The sequence below is a fragment of the Convolutriloba macropyga genome, chromosome 15 (assembly GCF_964194025.1).
Source record: "Convolutriloba macropyga chromosome 15, txConMacr16.3, whole genome shotgun sequence".
In the NCBI taxonomy this organism is placed as follows: domain Eukaryota; kingdom Metazoa; phylum Xenacoelomorpha; order Acoela; family Convolutidae; genus Convolutriloba; species Convolutriloba macropyga.
The window spans coordinates 41,067,328-41,081,218 of NC_134482.1; the positions used below are offsets into that span (position 1 = coordinate 41,067,328).

The following is a 13,891-nucleotide window of genomic DNA, read 5'->3' on the forward strand; positions in this document are numbered from 1 at the left end:
AAAGAATTACACAATTTGTTATCGAAAAAAGCAGTTCACAATTCTATAATTATTGAGTTAATGAACACTGAGTTTTTAACACTGGTCGTTAGAGGGTAAAGTTCGGATATGTTTTCTAAGGCGATAGGATGAATAGCAGACGTAAAAGCAGGAAAAAACATGATTTATTACCACAATCATGCATATTCTTAGTCGGAAAAGCGTTCTATACTATATTTTTTCGGAAATCTTTTAAATTTGAGCACTGCAAGATATGAAAACCATGTAGAAGCAAAACTACGCAGGAATATCTTTTTTTCGGCGTTACCATCGTCTCTCGGCACACAATTTACGTTAGCGTTTTGTCCAGTTTCTCAGGACGATGGGGGCTTCAATTTAAGAGGATTTTAGGTTCGTTTTATCTATCTCGAAAGTACTATCCCAAACAGTATAGCTTTCTTTCATTAGAACTGAACGACTTTTACAGACATTTCAGTTTTAATCCTTCGGTTTTCATTCAGTTAGACAATGAAAAAGTGGTCTTGAAGAGTTAATTGAATAGACCTAATATTAAGTACAATTGATCTCAAACAGTAAGGGGAAACTGTACAAATACGGGCATGTATTGTAATAGAGAAGGTATTTAAAAGTACAGTATACAAAAATAATTCACAATTGTTATTAACTCAATTAATCACAGCTCAACAAACTTCAGACGCGAGAGAGTAAAATTTTCTAAAAACATTCAATGATTCGAAATGAGCATTGCGGACGTATATTTCTAATCAAACTTTCAAAATAACAGAATTACACAATTTGTTATCAAAAAGAAAGCAATTCACAATTTTATAATTATCGAGTTAATGAACACTGAGTTTTTGACACTGGTCGTTTAAGGGTAAAGTTCGGATATGTTTTCTAAGGCGATAGGATGAATTTGATTCGAATCCTCTTTCGGCCGTTCCTTTTTTCTGAAGATGGCGTTGGTCATTGCAAATACACTAAATGAGGTCCGATCAATAGCCTGCTTCGAAATTTTTTCAATCTTCAATACCGTATCGGTTCTCGTCACCTGTTGTAGTTCTGAAAAAAATTACAATTTGAGTTTTGCAATTAGCGCAGGGTAATTTTGTTGCTGGTAAATCGCCGAATTTATCAGCGATTCCCAAATTTGATTAAAATGTTGAAATGAAAAATTGCATTAACATATCTGCAAACCATGAAAACGTATGACTTTGTATGATCTTATTGCTGCTATGAAATCTAGACGATTTGTGTATTAGAAATTGATACTCAAAAACCAGATTCTATGATAGTTGTGAAGAGTTGACTTTTTATAGTGGCAGCAAATAACATTTTAAAGTATATCATTTTGAATAACATAGCCGACAGATTGCCGGAATAGCTGCGAAAAGAATAGACCTGCGTGCCGTATAATAGAGATAGAAACAGAGACAGATCTAAATTGAAAAAAAATCGACTCCGCTAAAAAAAGCTAGGTAAAAATTATTCAGCGAAAAATTAATAAAGATTGTTAAAATTCATCCCGCAGAAGCCTCTTATTAGGGACCTTTACTGCACAAATGAGTTCCTTTGACCTTAAACAAATTCAAATTAAACATAAGTTTTAAAATGCAAAAGTCATTTTATTGAGTGAGGTAAGTCACTTGTGATCAAAATCTAACCACGCAAAAAACTTTTGCTAGAGAGACTGAGAAATGACGTCACGCGCGAACGCCGTTAGTGGGAGTAAAAAGTAATTCAGAAAATTTGACTTTTTCAGCTTTGCTGTGTGAACAAATGTAAAACGAAAAAGAGCGTCAGACGACTAAACAAAAAAACATAGCAGGACAAGTCCTGACGTATAATTCGAAGAATTTTCATTGACTAAAGAGAAAACTAGACCTAGAACGGACTATGAATGGATAGGGAAAACCATTTAGAAAAAAATTCGATCCAAAAAATTGAAAACAGTAAAAATCAAAGCGAAATTGCCGCATGTGAACAAAAAACCACTAGCGAGAAAGCGAATTTTTGTTCAAACACCGTTTTCTCACTCGACTTTAATTTTAGCGCGAAAAAATTTCACGCCACAAAACCACTTGCTTTTTCGCTCTACTTCCTGTTTCGGGTGACCCAAAATCACAACTCCAATTTGACTTCAGAAATCATGAAATTGTGTGAACAGATCTTAAAAAAACATAGCCGGAAGAACTCCGGAAACGACTCGAAGGAAAAAAGTAACCACACTTATTAATAAACAACTAGAACCACTATTGTGAACCCTGAACCTCCACAAATGCCATAAGAAATTAAGGAAGAACATAAACGACATTCATTCAAAAACCAAAAACAAAAATTCAACAAAAAAACTAGAAAAACTTGATGACTTTTTTGAACAGTACCAGGAAAAATAAAGCCGAATAAAGTCCCTTTACAATTAGAGCAATGAAAAGCTCGCAAAAAATGAGCAAGTCATAATAGGCTAAGAAACTTGTCTAAGGTTAAAAAAAATTACAAAAAAATAAGAAAAATGGTTCAAAATTTCTCTATTTTTCTGTCAATTTTCCTAAGAAAAAAAAATGATTTATACCAAAAAAACTTTAGCTAATTGTTATCTGAAAAATCTTTAAGTAACAAGCTTCTATTCAAATCTCGCTTAAAGCATTAAAAAAAGCAGACAAAAAATCATTAAATTTCGTCTAAAAATCAGCAAAACTGATCAAAAACATCGAATTAACATTGAACTCAAATTAACTACTTGAAACCTTCAATTCCTATCAAAACAAGCCTAAAACTAATGCAATGTCATAATCAAACCTCATAACCATCAAAAGTTGCAAAAAAACTGCTTTTAAAAGCCGCACGTGAAAATAGTTTCGCTGGCTTAGAGAAAACTTTTTCACACATCAATGTCTCGCTCTCTCAAAAACAGCGGTATGAACAAAAACCACTCTCTTTTCGCTCCGCTCTTCACTTTTGTTCAGCACCAAAATCACTCCAAATTTTTTCACGCGTTTCTTTTCCCGCTTCAAAAATTACTCCAATAAAATTGATTTTAAAAAAAGGATTTCTCCAATACTCCTCTTTGAGTCGTAAAAAGACAGCGCCCCAATACTATTCAAATTCCTTGAATTGTAAAAAACCAAAAGCACCAAATATAGCTCCGCTCAGCTTACAGCTTCGCAGCTATAATAAATAACATAGCCGGCAGATTGCCGGAATAGCTGCGAAAAAATAGACCTGCGTGCCATATAATAGAGATGCGTGCCATATAATAGAGATAGAAACAGATTCAGATCTAAATTGAAAAAAAATTCGACGCCACTCAAAAGACTAGGTAAAAAACATTCAGCGATAAATTAATAAAGCTTGTTAAAATTCATTCCACAGAAGCCTCTTATTAGGGACCTTTACTGCACAAATGAGTTCCTTTGACCTTAAACAAATTCAAAATAAACTTAAGTTTTAAAGTGCAAAAGTCATTTCATTGAGTGAGGTAAGTCAAGTATGATCAAAATCTAATCATGCAAATAACCTAAAAACTTTTGCTAAAGCGAGTGAGAAATGACGTCACGCGCGCAAATGCCGTTAGTGAGAGGAAGAAGTCATTCAGAAAATTTGACTTTTTCAGCTTTGCTGTGTGAACAAATGTAAAACGAAAAAAGAGCGTCAGACGACGAAACAAAAAAAACATAGCAGGACAAGTCCTGACGTACAATTCAAAGCATTTTCATTGACTAAACAGAAAACTAGACCTAGAACGGACTATGAATGGATTGGAAAAACCATTTAGAAAACAAATCCGATCCAAAAAATCGAAAAAACAGTAAAAATCAAAGTGAAATTGCCGCATGTGAACAAAAAACCACTAGCGAGAAACCGAATTTTTGTTCAAACACCGTTCTCTCACTCTACTTTAAATTTGGAGCGAAAAAATTTCACGCTACAAAACCACTCGCTTTTTCGCTCCACTTCCTGTTTAGGCGTGACCAAAATCACTCCTCCAATTTGACTTCAAAAATCATGAAAATGTGTGAACAGATCTTAAAAAAAAAGACAGCGCCCCAATACAATTCAAATTCTTTGAATTGTAAAAAACCAAGAGCACCGCAATATAGCTACGCTCAGCTTACAGCTTCGCAGCTATAAAAAATGAAGTACACGTTAAATGCTGAACCATAATGTATATTGAATTTTTTGCAACACTACAATGAAATCTGCGGAATGATTTTTCCTCGCACCCATTTTGTTAAACTTTAATCCCTGCGGTCAGGACACAATTTACTCTGCCCGCATAGGGAGCAAGGGTGGGCTCGAGGGAGCGGAGGGTGGGGCGAGGTAGTTCTATAGAGGCGATGGACTGTAGTGTCACACACAGTCCCCCCTTCATTCGGGGGTTCGTGAGCGTTCTCTGTTGTTGTTGTTGTTGTAGTGACTACCCTATTAGCTGCACTAGTTGAAGTACAGCTTGCTGGTCTGTTGCATTAATGGAGAAACTGTGACTAAATTTTTGAGGATCTATAGAAATTTAAAACATAGCCGAGATTGCAAAATTAGCTGCGAAATAGACTAGCGTACCGTAGAATATAGATAGCAAGATGCAGAAATGTGTTGATGAAGTTATCGCTGCCTCCTTAAAAATCTACGAAAAAATTTTCAGTGATCATTAGATTTGACTAGTTCCCCTTCACTCCACAGAACCTTCTGTCACAGGGACTTTTACACATATTTGAGTTTCTTTGACCTTAAACTAATTTAAAATAAAATAATAAGTGCAGAAGTCAATTTGTTGAATGATAAGTCACGTATAATCAAAATCAAGTCACGCAAATTGCCTAACAGCTCTCTGTAGAGAGGGGTATATGAGCAAAAATTCTGTTGGCGAGGGGAAGAGGTCATTTAAAAAAATTTGACTGTCACTTTTTCTAAGTGCACAGATGTAAAACAAAAATAATGTTTGAACGATGAAACAAAAAACAACTGTTATCACTCCAGCAACTGAATTCCTTTTCACCCTTTTTACTATTTAAGCGTGACTAAAATTGCTAGATTAATTACAAACACATTTACTAATGTCACTTATTTAAATCCTACAGAAAACAAGCAGACTTAATGACCTGAAATACTTTTTTATATAAATTTCGACATTGTTCTTTTGCGATTAAACTAAAAAATCTACAAAATCAAAATTCTCTGTACATCAAGTTCAAGCTGCTCAAAGCAAAGTTCACAGAGCAAAGTGCTCAGCATCAAAAATTTAGCGCCAACAAATGGCAAACGATAGAATATAAACTGATTAAAAAACAAACATAACCGACTAACGTAGGAAGAATTGCTCTTGAACTACTGGCGTGCTAATCAATTGCAACCTTCTTCAGTCGGGGAGCCTGAACGGGACTAAGAACTTCACTAGGGGGCTTCAAAAACCTTATTAGAGGTTAATAAATTCCACTATTAAGAATTAAAGTGAAAAAGATGACACCAATTTCGGCGCACTTATCATCTGACTTTTAGTATTAAATTGCCACCAATTGAGTTCAGCTGCTTGAAATTGCAATTGAGAGAGAATTTTAGATCACGCAAAACGTAAAAAGTCAATGGCGCAAAAGTCACTCGAAAAACTGTCAAGATAAAATTTTGCATAAAAAAGACACGTTTACAAAAATTGGTTCTCTTCGAGAGCAATCAATCATTATTTCACTCAAAGTCAGAACAAAAACATCAAGTCAACTCTCAAATCGGGACTTCTCTAACAAAAGCTACTAATTCTGGCATAGAAAATTTTTCTTGATCCAGAGAGTATCTGATTCAGATACTGAAAAAAATATGTAGAAATAATATTTGAAAAATGTTATCTCCAAGCCATAAATAACAGAAAATACTTGCCATATTTGGTCACTTCTAATTAATTCCAACCAAAAAGAAGAATTCAAAAGAAATTTCTTCACGTCTAGACGAAACCTCTAAATTTCTCGTTGCTCAACAATTACTCACTTAAAAATTGATTGATGAATGAAGCTGATTAAAGTTGATTGAATTTAAACGAAAACTAAAAAAAATATTGAACAAGCTAACTTTATCGCGAGCAACTTCAGTCATGATTAACTCAGCGCGGTGCAACTAAAAACAACATCTTCGCCTTCGAATGAAGTATAGAAAGGCATGCATGTCTCTGTATTACATGAGAACTGATAAATCAGAAGAACCTAAAAAATTTGTCAAAATCAGTCGATTTTAAATCAGTTAAACTTGCGAAGCTGATACCTTCAAACTGATTTAACACAAGAAAAATCTGCGCAAAATGGCACCAGAAACAACTATGCTGGTCACTCAAACCCCTTTTTGAACAAAAAAAATGCTATTGTTGCCCTAAAACGCGTCAAAATTACCGTATCAGTTAAAATGGTGGTAAACTTTGCCACAAAGTACGTAATAATTATGGTCAACTCCGTTTTAACTTTGAGAACCTAAGATGCAGCCAAGTGTAACCACTTCGGCTAGAAAAAGAACTGCTTTCAAAAAGCCAAGCGTAATCAAAAACTTTTGCTCTCTTAGCGAAAATTTTTTTACCGCTACCTTCTCTCTCAAATGCGTTAGGGAAAAAACCAGTCTCTTCTCTCTGCTCCTAAATTGTCTGCAGTAACTTGACCAAAACAGTTGGATTTCATATGCCGTATACACTCATCAAACATAACGGACTAACGTCGAGCGAATTCAATGGTGAGCAGTTAGATTTGTCAGTAGTTAGCTGCCCTTCGGGAGACTAGCTTTAGCTTAATTGTCGAGGGTGTTGTCGTGCGAGCACGTAGAGTGAGCATACTTAGAGAGTAGTGAGCCGTAAGTCTCTAAAAGAAATTATTGCCCTCTTTAAACTGTTTATCCCGTTTTTGAGGAAAAAAAGTTTAAAGTTTAGACCAAAAAAGGATTAAATGAAAATTCAGTAGTACGCAACATAGCATTTAAAAATGCCAGCAGGACAAATACAATCGCTACAAACTTTGTATGTGTGCAATGAACAAAGACGCTCCACCAATACTCCTGTTCGAGTAGTAAAATGACAGTGCCCCAATAAAATTCAAATTCTTTGAATTGTTGAACAATTAAGATTAGATCAAAATAGCTACGCTCAGCTTAGAGCTTACCAGCTACCGTTCTTTTAAGTTAAAAAAAAGAAATTTCACGATTATAACCAAAGGGAATACATGTCAATCCATATGATTCAGATAGCGCAGTATCATTTAAAAAATTTTAAGGACAATTCATGTTTGGCTGTTCGTTGTTAGTTGTGCATACTGTTTTTTGGAGTCTAATAGATAAAATTTGATCATCAACCTCATAAATAAATAAGTTACTCTTAGACTGATGTGTAAATTACGAAACACCAAATGCAGCCGACATGAAATAGTTTTTTAAAAAAAACGGATCAGAAAATAGATCAGTACTCTGGGAGCTACTAAAATAATTTTTAATTACGGTTTCTAAGTAATCGAATCGGAAAAGCATTAAACCAACAGCGACCTATTCTTGGCAGTCCTTTCGGCTCATTCTTTATTTCTGGATCAAATCATTGCCTCTTTTTGGTGACTATGATTTTTGTCAAAAAATAAGCCGAGATATAAATTCGCTGGGTCTTTGAAACATATATCTTTGATTTGAAAGATTTATTGTTATTAGTAAGGACTGGTCCTGTTTACCTGGTTGGACTCGAGTATCTTCCTTGTTTGATCCTACGCAGGTCCTGCTCTACGCGTTCTCTAAAACACAAAACGTAGATTCAACAACTTCTGGCCTGACTGTTGCTTCTATCTTTTGTCAGTCACTTTAGTCACACAACAGTTGTATCATTACTTTTCGAAACTTGAATTAGCCACTACTGAAATAATTTTATAAAATCTGACCTTTCGAATCTCTCGTTTGTGAGTTGACGTCTGCATCTTTCCAATTCAGCGTCGCTGGTTCCAAGTCTGGTCTTGAAGCTCTGGATCTCACGCTGAAGGGAACCACTATAACGGATATCTCCAGATATAAATTTTCACTTAAAACTAAAGTTCATCTGAGAACAAAATCTGTTGTGGAATTTGGTGTATAAAAATAAGTCAGTTGAACTACTGAACAAAGGAAACAAAATAAAAATGCAGGATAGACAAATGGATAGATAGAAATGCTCTACTGACCAGCAACTCTTGAACTTTTTATCAGCTTCATTCCTTAAAACCATAGAACTATTTAATAAAATTGCGACAACGTGGGTTGCAACATTTGTGGTTTTGACTTTTAAAATAGAATAAGTAAAGCTTGCTGAATAGCCATAATGCATTTATTAGTCGGCGAAGTTTGCATACACTAAAATTATCATACGTGTCAAGAAAAACACAAATATTGAAATTCCACTGAACTTGACAATTATAAAACCATGGGCTCTTTTCTACGCCTGTTATGTGGCAATAATTTCAGTTTATCACAAGAGGCTCGTTACTCTCATCCAAGAGCGGAATAATCATAAAGGAGGCTCGGTTATGCGCGTTTGCACATAATGTTCCCACCCCGCTCGTCTTCGCTTATTTTTCTACCAAATGAAATAGAGATGGACAAAGTTTCAAAACAAAAACCGAACAATGTCAACCGGATTGCTCTCTAACGACTGTCGGGAGTACAAGCCACAGAAACTTCTAGCGTGCGAAAAATTCCGACAAGGGTGGGACCCCTCGATCTCCAGGATTATATTCGTTGACATTAATCACTTAGCTACACGGACCATGTTCTGTAATCCCTCCCAACCGCTCAATCACTCAGAAAATCAAAAAGATGGGCGTAAAATGTCACTCGAGAAGTGAAATCGAAAGAATGTTCAGCAGATAACTGTCAAGCAAAAATTTTGCATAAAAAAGACACAGTCGTTTACAATAATTCCTTCAAACTTCCTTAGAGGGCAATTAAACACCAAATTAGGCTATAAAAGATTTTGAAAGGTGGGGGGTCTTTGACTGCACGGGTGCCTTAAGGCCGGAACGATGTGCAGGGGTGAAGTGAGGGAGGGCCTCATGTGGGGGGGGGGTGGGGGGGGGAGTTAAGGCGGGGTGGTGTGTGTGTGGTCAACCTCTAAGAACCGCCCTTCACATCATAAGTATAAGTCTCCAAAATAATTTCTGTGGAACGGATAAATGGAGAACTTTGAGCTGAAAGGCTCTAAGAGAACTTAATGCCCTCTGGGTGCTACCTGTTTATACCGTTTTCGAGGACGAAAAGTCAAATGGGTCAGACAAAATATCGGGCAAGCGAAAAATCGCATTAAAAACATAGCCGGTAGAATACCGGAAACGACTTGAAGCGTCGTGCATTATAATCTAACCTAACCTTACCAGAACATTAAATCAGAACATTAAAACGAGAACGAATGAACCATCAGAATGATAGAGACATCAGAAACGAGAAACATTAGTACGAAAAACAAGAACGAGAAAATTAGCTCAACAAACCACATCAAAGTTTTTAAGAAAATGCAGACACAATTTTTTTCAGTTCAAGGGGTTTGGTTAGGTTCTTGAGGTAGGTGGGAGGTGGTGAGGGTAGGTGGCGGGGTAGATATGTGACGAGGGGTAGGTAGGTGGGGGGAGGTAGGCGGGGGTCTGTATTTTAAATAAGTAAGGACTTACATAAGATCAAAAATCTCAACATAGAATCACTACATAGGATCAGAAAATTATTGAAACCTTGAATAATATCAGCAGTTTCTAATTACTATACGTTACAAAATAAGCTACTGTTAAAGTCCAATTCTCGAAAACAGAAGTCAAAAATCAAAAACAGAAGTAAATCAAACGAAAGAAGTCAAAATTCAAGTCATGAACAAACTTGTTCTAGCTAAAAAAAAAACATAGCCGGTAGAATACTGGAAACGACTCGTGCAATATAATCACTAACCTGACTAAAAAGGAAATACTAAAAAGAAATAACGAAGAAAATAAAAGCCTAATGAAACTGTAGAAATGGCTTTAAAACCTGAGGGCTCAGCTTTTAGTTTAGGGGTCTGGGTAGTCGGGGTGGGGTGGGTGGGTGGCAGGTGAGAGGGGGGTAGGTGGAGGTAGATAGGTAAGGTGGTGTAGGTGGGTGGGGGGGGGTTAGGTTGAGGGGCAGGTAGGGGATAGATAAGTGAGGGGGGAGGAATAGGGGGTGGGGGTGGTGCAGGTAGATATATGGGGATGTGGGGGGGGGGGGGGGGTAGGTTTGGGGGTCTGTTATTAAGATAAATAGGGGTGACTTGTATGGGATCAAAAAATCTCAAAATGACCTCTTCACCTTGAATATTACCAGCAGTTTCTAATAACTGTACATAACAAACTAAGCTATGGTTCAATTCCAATTTTCGAAAACAGAATTCAACCATCAAAAAACGAGGTGAACGTTGGAAGCGAAAGAAGTCAAATTTAAAGTCAGGAACAAACTTTCTCTAGCTAAAAACCTATAGAATACCAATACTCCTCTTCGAGTCGCAAAAAGACCAACAGGACAAAAATAACTGCTACAAACTTCTTTTGAGAGCAATTGATAAGACCCCCGAAAATAAACACATCTGGACAAGCTCAAATAAAACTCACTATTATGAAATGACCGAGTCGCAGTAATAAAATCACAAGTGCTAAACTGAAAACCTAATTGGGATTTCATAGGCCTCATTCAAACGCCAATTTTTATTGAAACATTGTTTTATGAGATTAAATGGCGAGACAGCACACAGCAAAAGATTCAGCAAAACTAAAAAACTTAGAAATAATTTTAGAAACACAGTGCCAAAAAAGAAATTTTTCGCTTCTTTATAAAGGAGTTTTGAGAAAACTTAAAGCTTTAAAACTACTCATTCTTTTATTATCTGTGAACTCAATAAAAAGAAACAATTGTCATCATTCGGCATATTTGCATTTGTTTTATCAAAAAAGAAACAAAATTTAGCAGCGATTTTGGAAAAGTGAACATAAAGGAAAATCATTCGATGTTCACAAAAATTTTATACCTCAAGAACTCATCGAAAACGACGAAATTCGAAAATTTATTTTGAACAAAAAGTGTACGCTGGACCACCTTTTCAATGATACCGCTCACAAATCTATACGATACACATCGACGAGTAAAAATTGACTGAACAAAAAAGCCAGTTGAGTATACAGTCCCCCCCCCCCCTTCACAACCTCATAAAGTTGCGTCGGAACAACAAGTCATCATAACTATTTATTTATACTAATCTACAGCTTGTTATGAACTTATCACCTTGACGTAGACAACCATTATGCTCTAACGTAATATCCTATCACCAAGGTAAACGCTACACTTGTAAGTAAACTGAGAACTAAACATGTGCCTTAATAATTCACGAAAGCCGGAAACCGAACCCTAGTTTATTATCCAGTTATTCAAAGGAAAGATGTGGTATTTTTGATTTATAATATTACATGTAACTTCAACCTCGTGTTTGTTCTAATTTACATGTTTGAGATTTGAACAACAAAGCCGGCAGATTGCCGGAATAGCTGCGAAAGAATAGACCTGCGTGCCATATATTAGAGTTAAGAACAGATACAGATCTAAATTGAAAAAAAATCAACGCCGCTCAAAAAAACTAGGTAAAAAACATTTAGCGATAAATTAATAAAGCTTGTTAAAATTCATTCCGCCGAAGCCTCTTATTAGGGACCTTTACTGCACAAATGAGTTCCTTTGACCTTAAACAAATTCAAATTAAACTTGAGTTTTAAAGTGCAAAAGTCATTTTATTGAGTGAGGTAAGTCACGTATGATCAAAATCTAATCACGCAAATAAACTAAAAACGTTTGCTAAAGTGAGTGAGAAATGACGTCAAGCGCGCAAATGCCGTTAGTGAGAGGAAGAAGACATTCAGAAAATTTGACTTTTTCAGCTTTGCGGTGTGAACAAATGTAAAGCGAAAAAAGAGCGTCAGACGACGAAACAAAAAAACATAGCAGGACAATTCCTGACGTACAATTCAAAGAATTTTCATTGACTAAACAGAAAACTAGACCTAGAAAGGACTATGAAAGGATTGGGAAAACCATTTAGAAAAAAATACAATCCAAAAAAAATCGAAAAAACAAAAAATCAAAGCGAAATTGCCACATGTGAACAAAAAACCACTATCGAGAAAGCGAATTTTTGTTCAAATACCGTTTTCTCACTCTACTTTAAATTTAGAGCGAAAAAAATTCACGCCGCAAAACCACTCGCTTTTTCGCTCCATTTCCTGTTTCGGCGTGACCAAAATCACCACTCCAATTTGACTTCAAAAATCATGAAAATGTGTGAACAGATCTTAAAAAAAAACATAGCCGGAAGAATTCCGGAAACGACTCGAAGGATAAAATTGCCCATACTTATGACTTAATAAATAGAACAACTATTGTGAACCCTTAACCTCCAAAAATGCCATAAAAAATAAGGAAGAATAGAAACGGCATTCAAACACAAATTGAACAAAAAAAACTAGAAAAACTTAATGAGTTTTAATAATACAAGGAAGCATAAAACCGAGTAAAGTTCCTTTGCATTTAGAGCAAAGAAAAGTTCGCAAAACAATGGGCAAGTCATAATAGGCTAGGAGACTTCTCAGATTTAAAAAAAGAGAAAAACTCCAAAAAATAAGAAAAAAGGTTTAAAATTTCTCAATTTTTCTACCAAATTTCCCAAGAAAAAATAATTGATACCAAGAGAACTTTAGTCAAATGGTAACCGAAAATATCCTAAGTAACATGCTTTTATTCGATTCCCACTTAAAGCATTAAAAGAAAAAACCATTAAATTTCGTCTAAAAATCAGCAAAACTAATCAAAATCCTCCAAATTAGCAGTAAACTCAAATTAACTACTTGAACACTTCAATTCCTATCAAAACAAACCTAAAACTAATACAATATTATAATCAAGCTTCATAACCATCAAAAGATGGAAAAACCTGGATTTAAAAGCCGCACGTGAAAAAAAATTTGCTCGCTTAGAGAAAATTTTTTCAGACATCAAAATTGATTAAAAAATAGTAAAGAGATTGAGAAAAGTTAGTAACATCTGTCATTGAAAAGTGCTCCAAAATACATTCCATTAAAACCTCTAGAAAAGTTCCTATCAAAAGCTAGAATACTAAAAAGGAGCAAAAAGCAAAATCAGAAGATTTCAGCAAAAATTCAAAAATCTCAAAAATTCGCGGAAATCTTCATAAAAATTACTCAATTATCTTTAATAAAATGACTCAAAACTGAAATCAAAGTCATCAACACGCATTAAAAACAGCGAAATTGGACTATAAGCATCCCCAAATGCTATAAAAACTTGAAAACAAAGAGCATATAAAAACAACTTGAAAGAAATCTTAGAAAAAAATAAGCTTTTTTGATGTCACAAGAGCACAAAGAGCCAAAAAACGTTAAATGGACAAAAAGAAAACCGAAAAACTTCCAAAACAATAGGAACACCGAATAGGCTAAGAAACTTCTCTAAGTTTAGAAAAAAAAGCGAAAAACAGCAAAAAATTAAGAAGAATAATTAAAAATGTTTCAGTTTATTGTCATTTTTCTTAACAAAAAATCGTTTAAAACCTTAGAAAATGTAATCACTTAGTATCTAAAGACTCAGTAACTAACATGCGTCTATTCAAAGCCCATACAAAGCAATATAACAAGACAAAGCGCAAAAAATTGATAAAATTCGCCTAAAATTCAGCAAAATAGCTGAAAAACAAGCAAAATGGTAGAAAATTCTTATTAATGAACAAAAACCTACAAACCACTATTAAAGCAACCTTAAAGATCACACAATATCATAATAAGACTTCCAAACCAAAAAAAATTAACAAGAAACGGTTTTAATATGCCGCACATGAACACAAAATTTCGCTCGCTTACAGAAATTT

General features: G+C 35.1%; 1 protein-coding gene across 2 annotated transcripts in view; it reads right to left on the reverse strand.

The window, feature by feature from the left end:
- Nucleotides 1-516: 516 nt before the first annotated feature.
- Nucleotides 517-13,891, reverse strand: part of LOC142354010 (centrosomal protein of 135 kDa-like) — a 103,182-nt gene continuing 89,807 nt past the window's right edge. For both annotated transcript variants that reach the window (XM_075406262.1, XM_075406261.1), the window contains 3 exons: nucleotides 7,881-7,985; nucleotides 7,677-7,736; nucleotides 517-1,062 (listed from right to left, as the gene is read on the reverse strand). In XM_075406262.1, coding sequence (XP_075262377.1) covers nucleotides 1,020-1,062; nucleotides 7,677-7,736; nucleotides 7,881-7,985 — 208 coding nt within the window. In that variant the 3' untranslated portion in view covers nucleotides 517-1,019. The remainder of the gene's footprint in view (nucleotides 1,063-7,676; nucleotides 7,737-7,880; nucleotides 7,986-13,891) is intronic.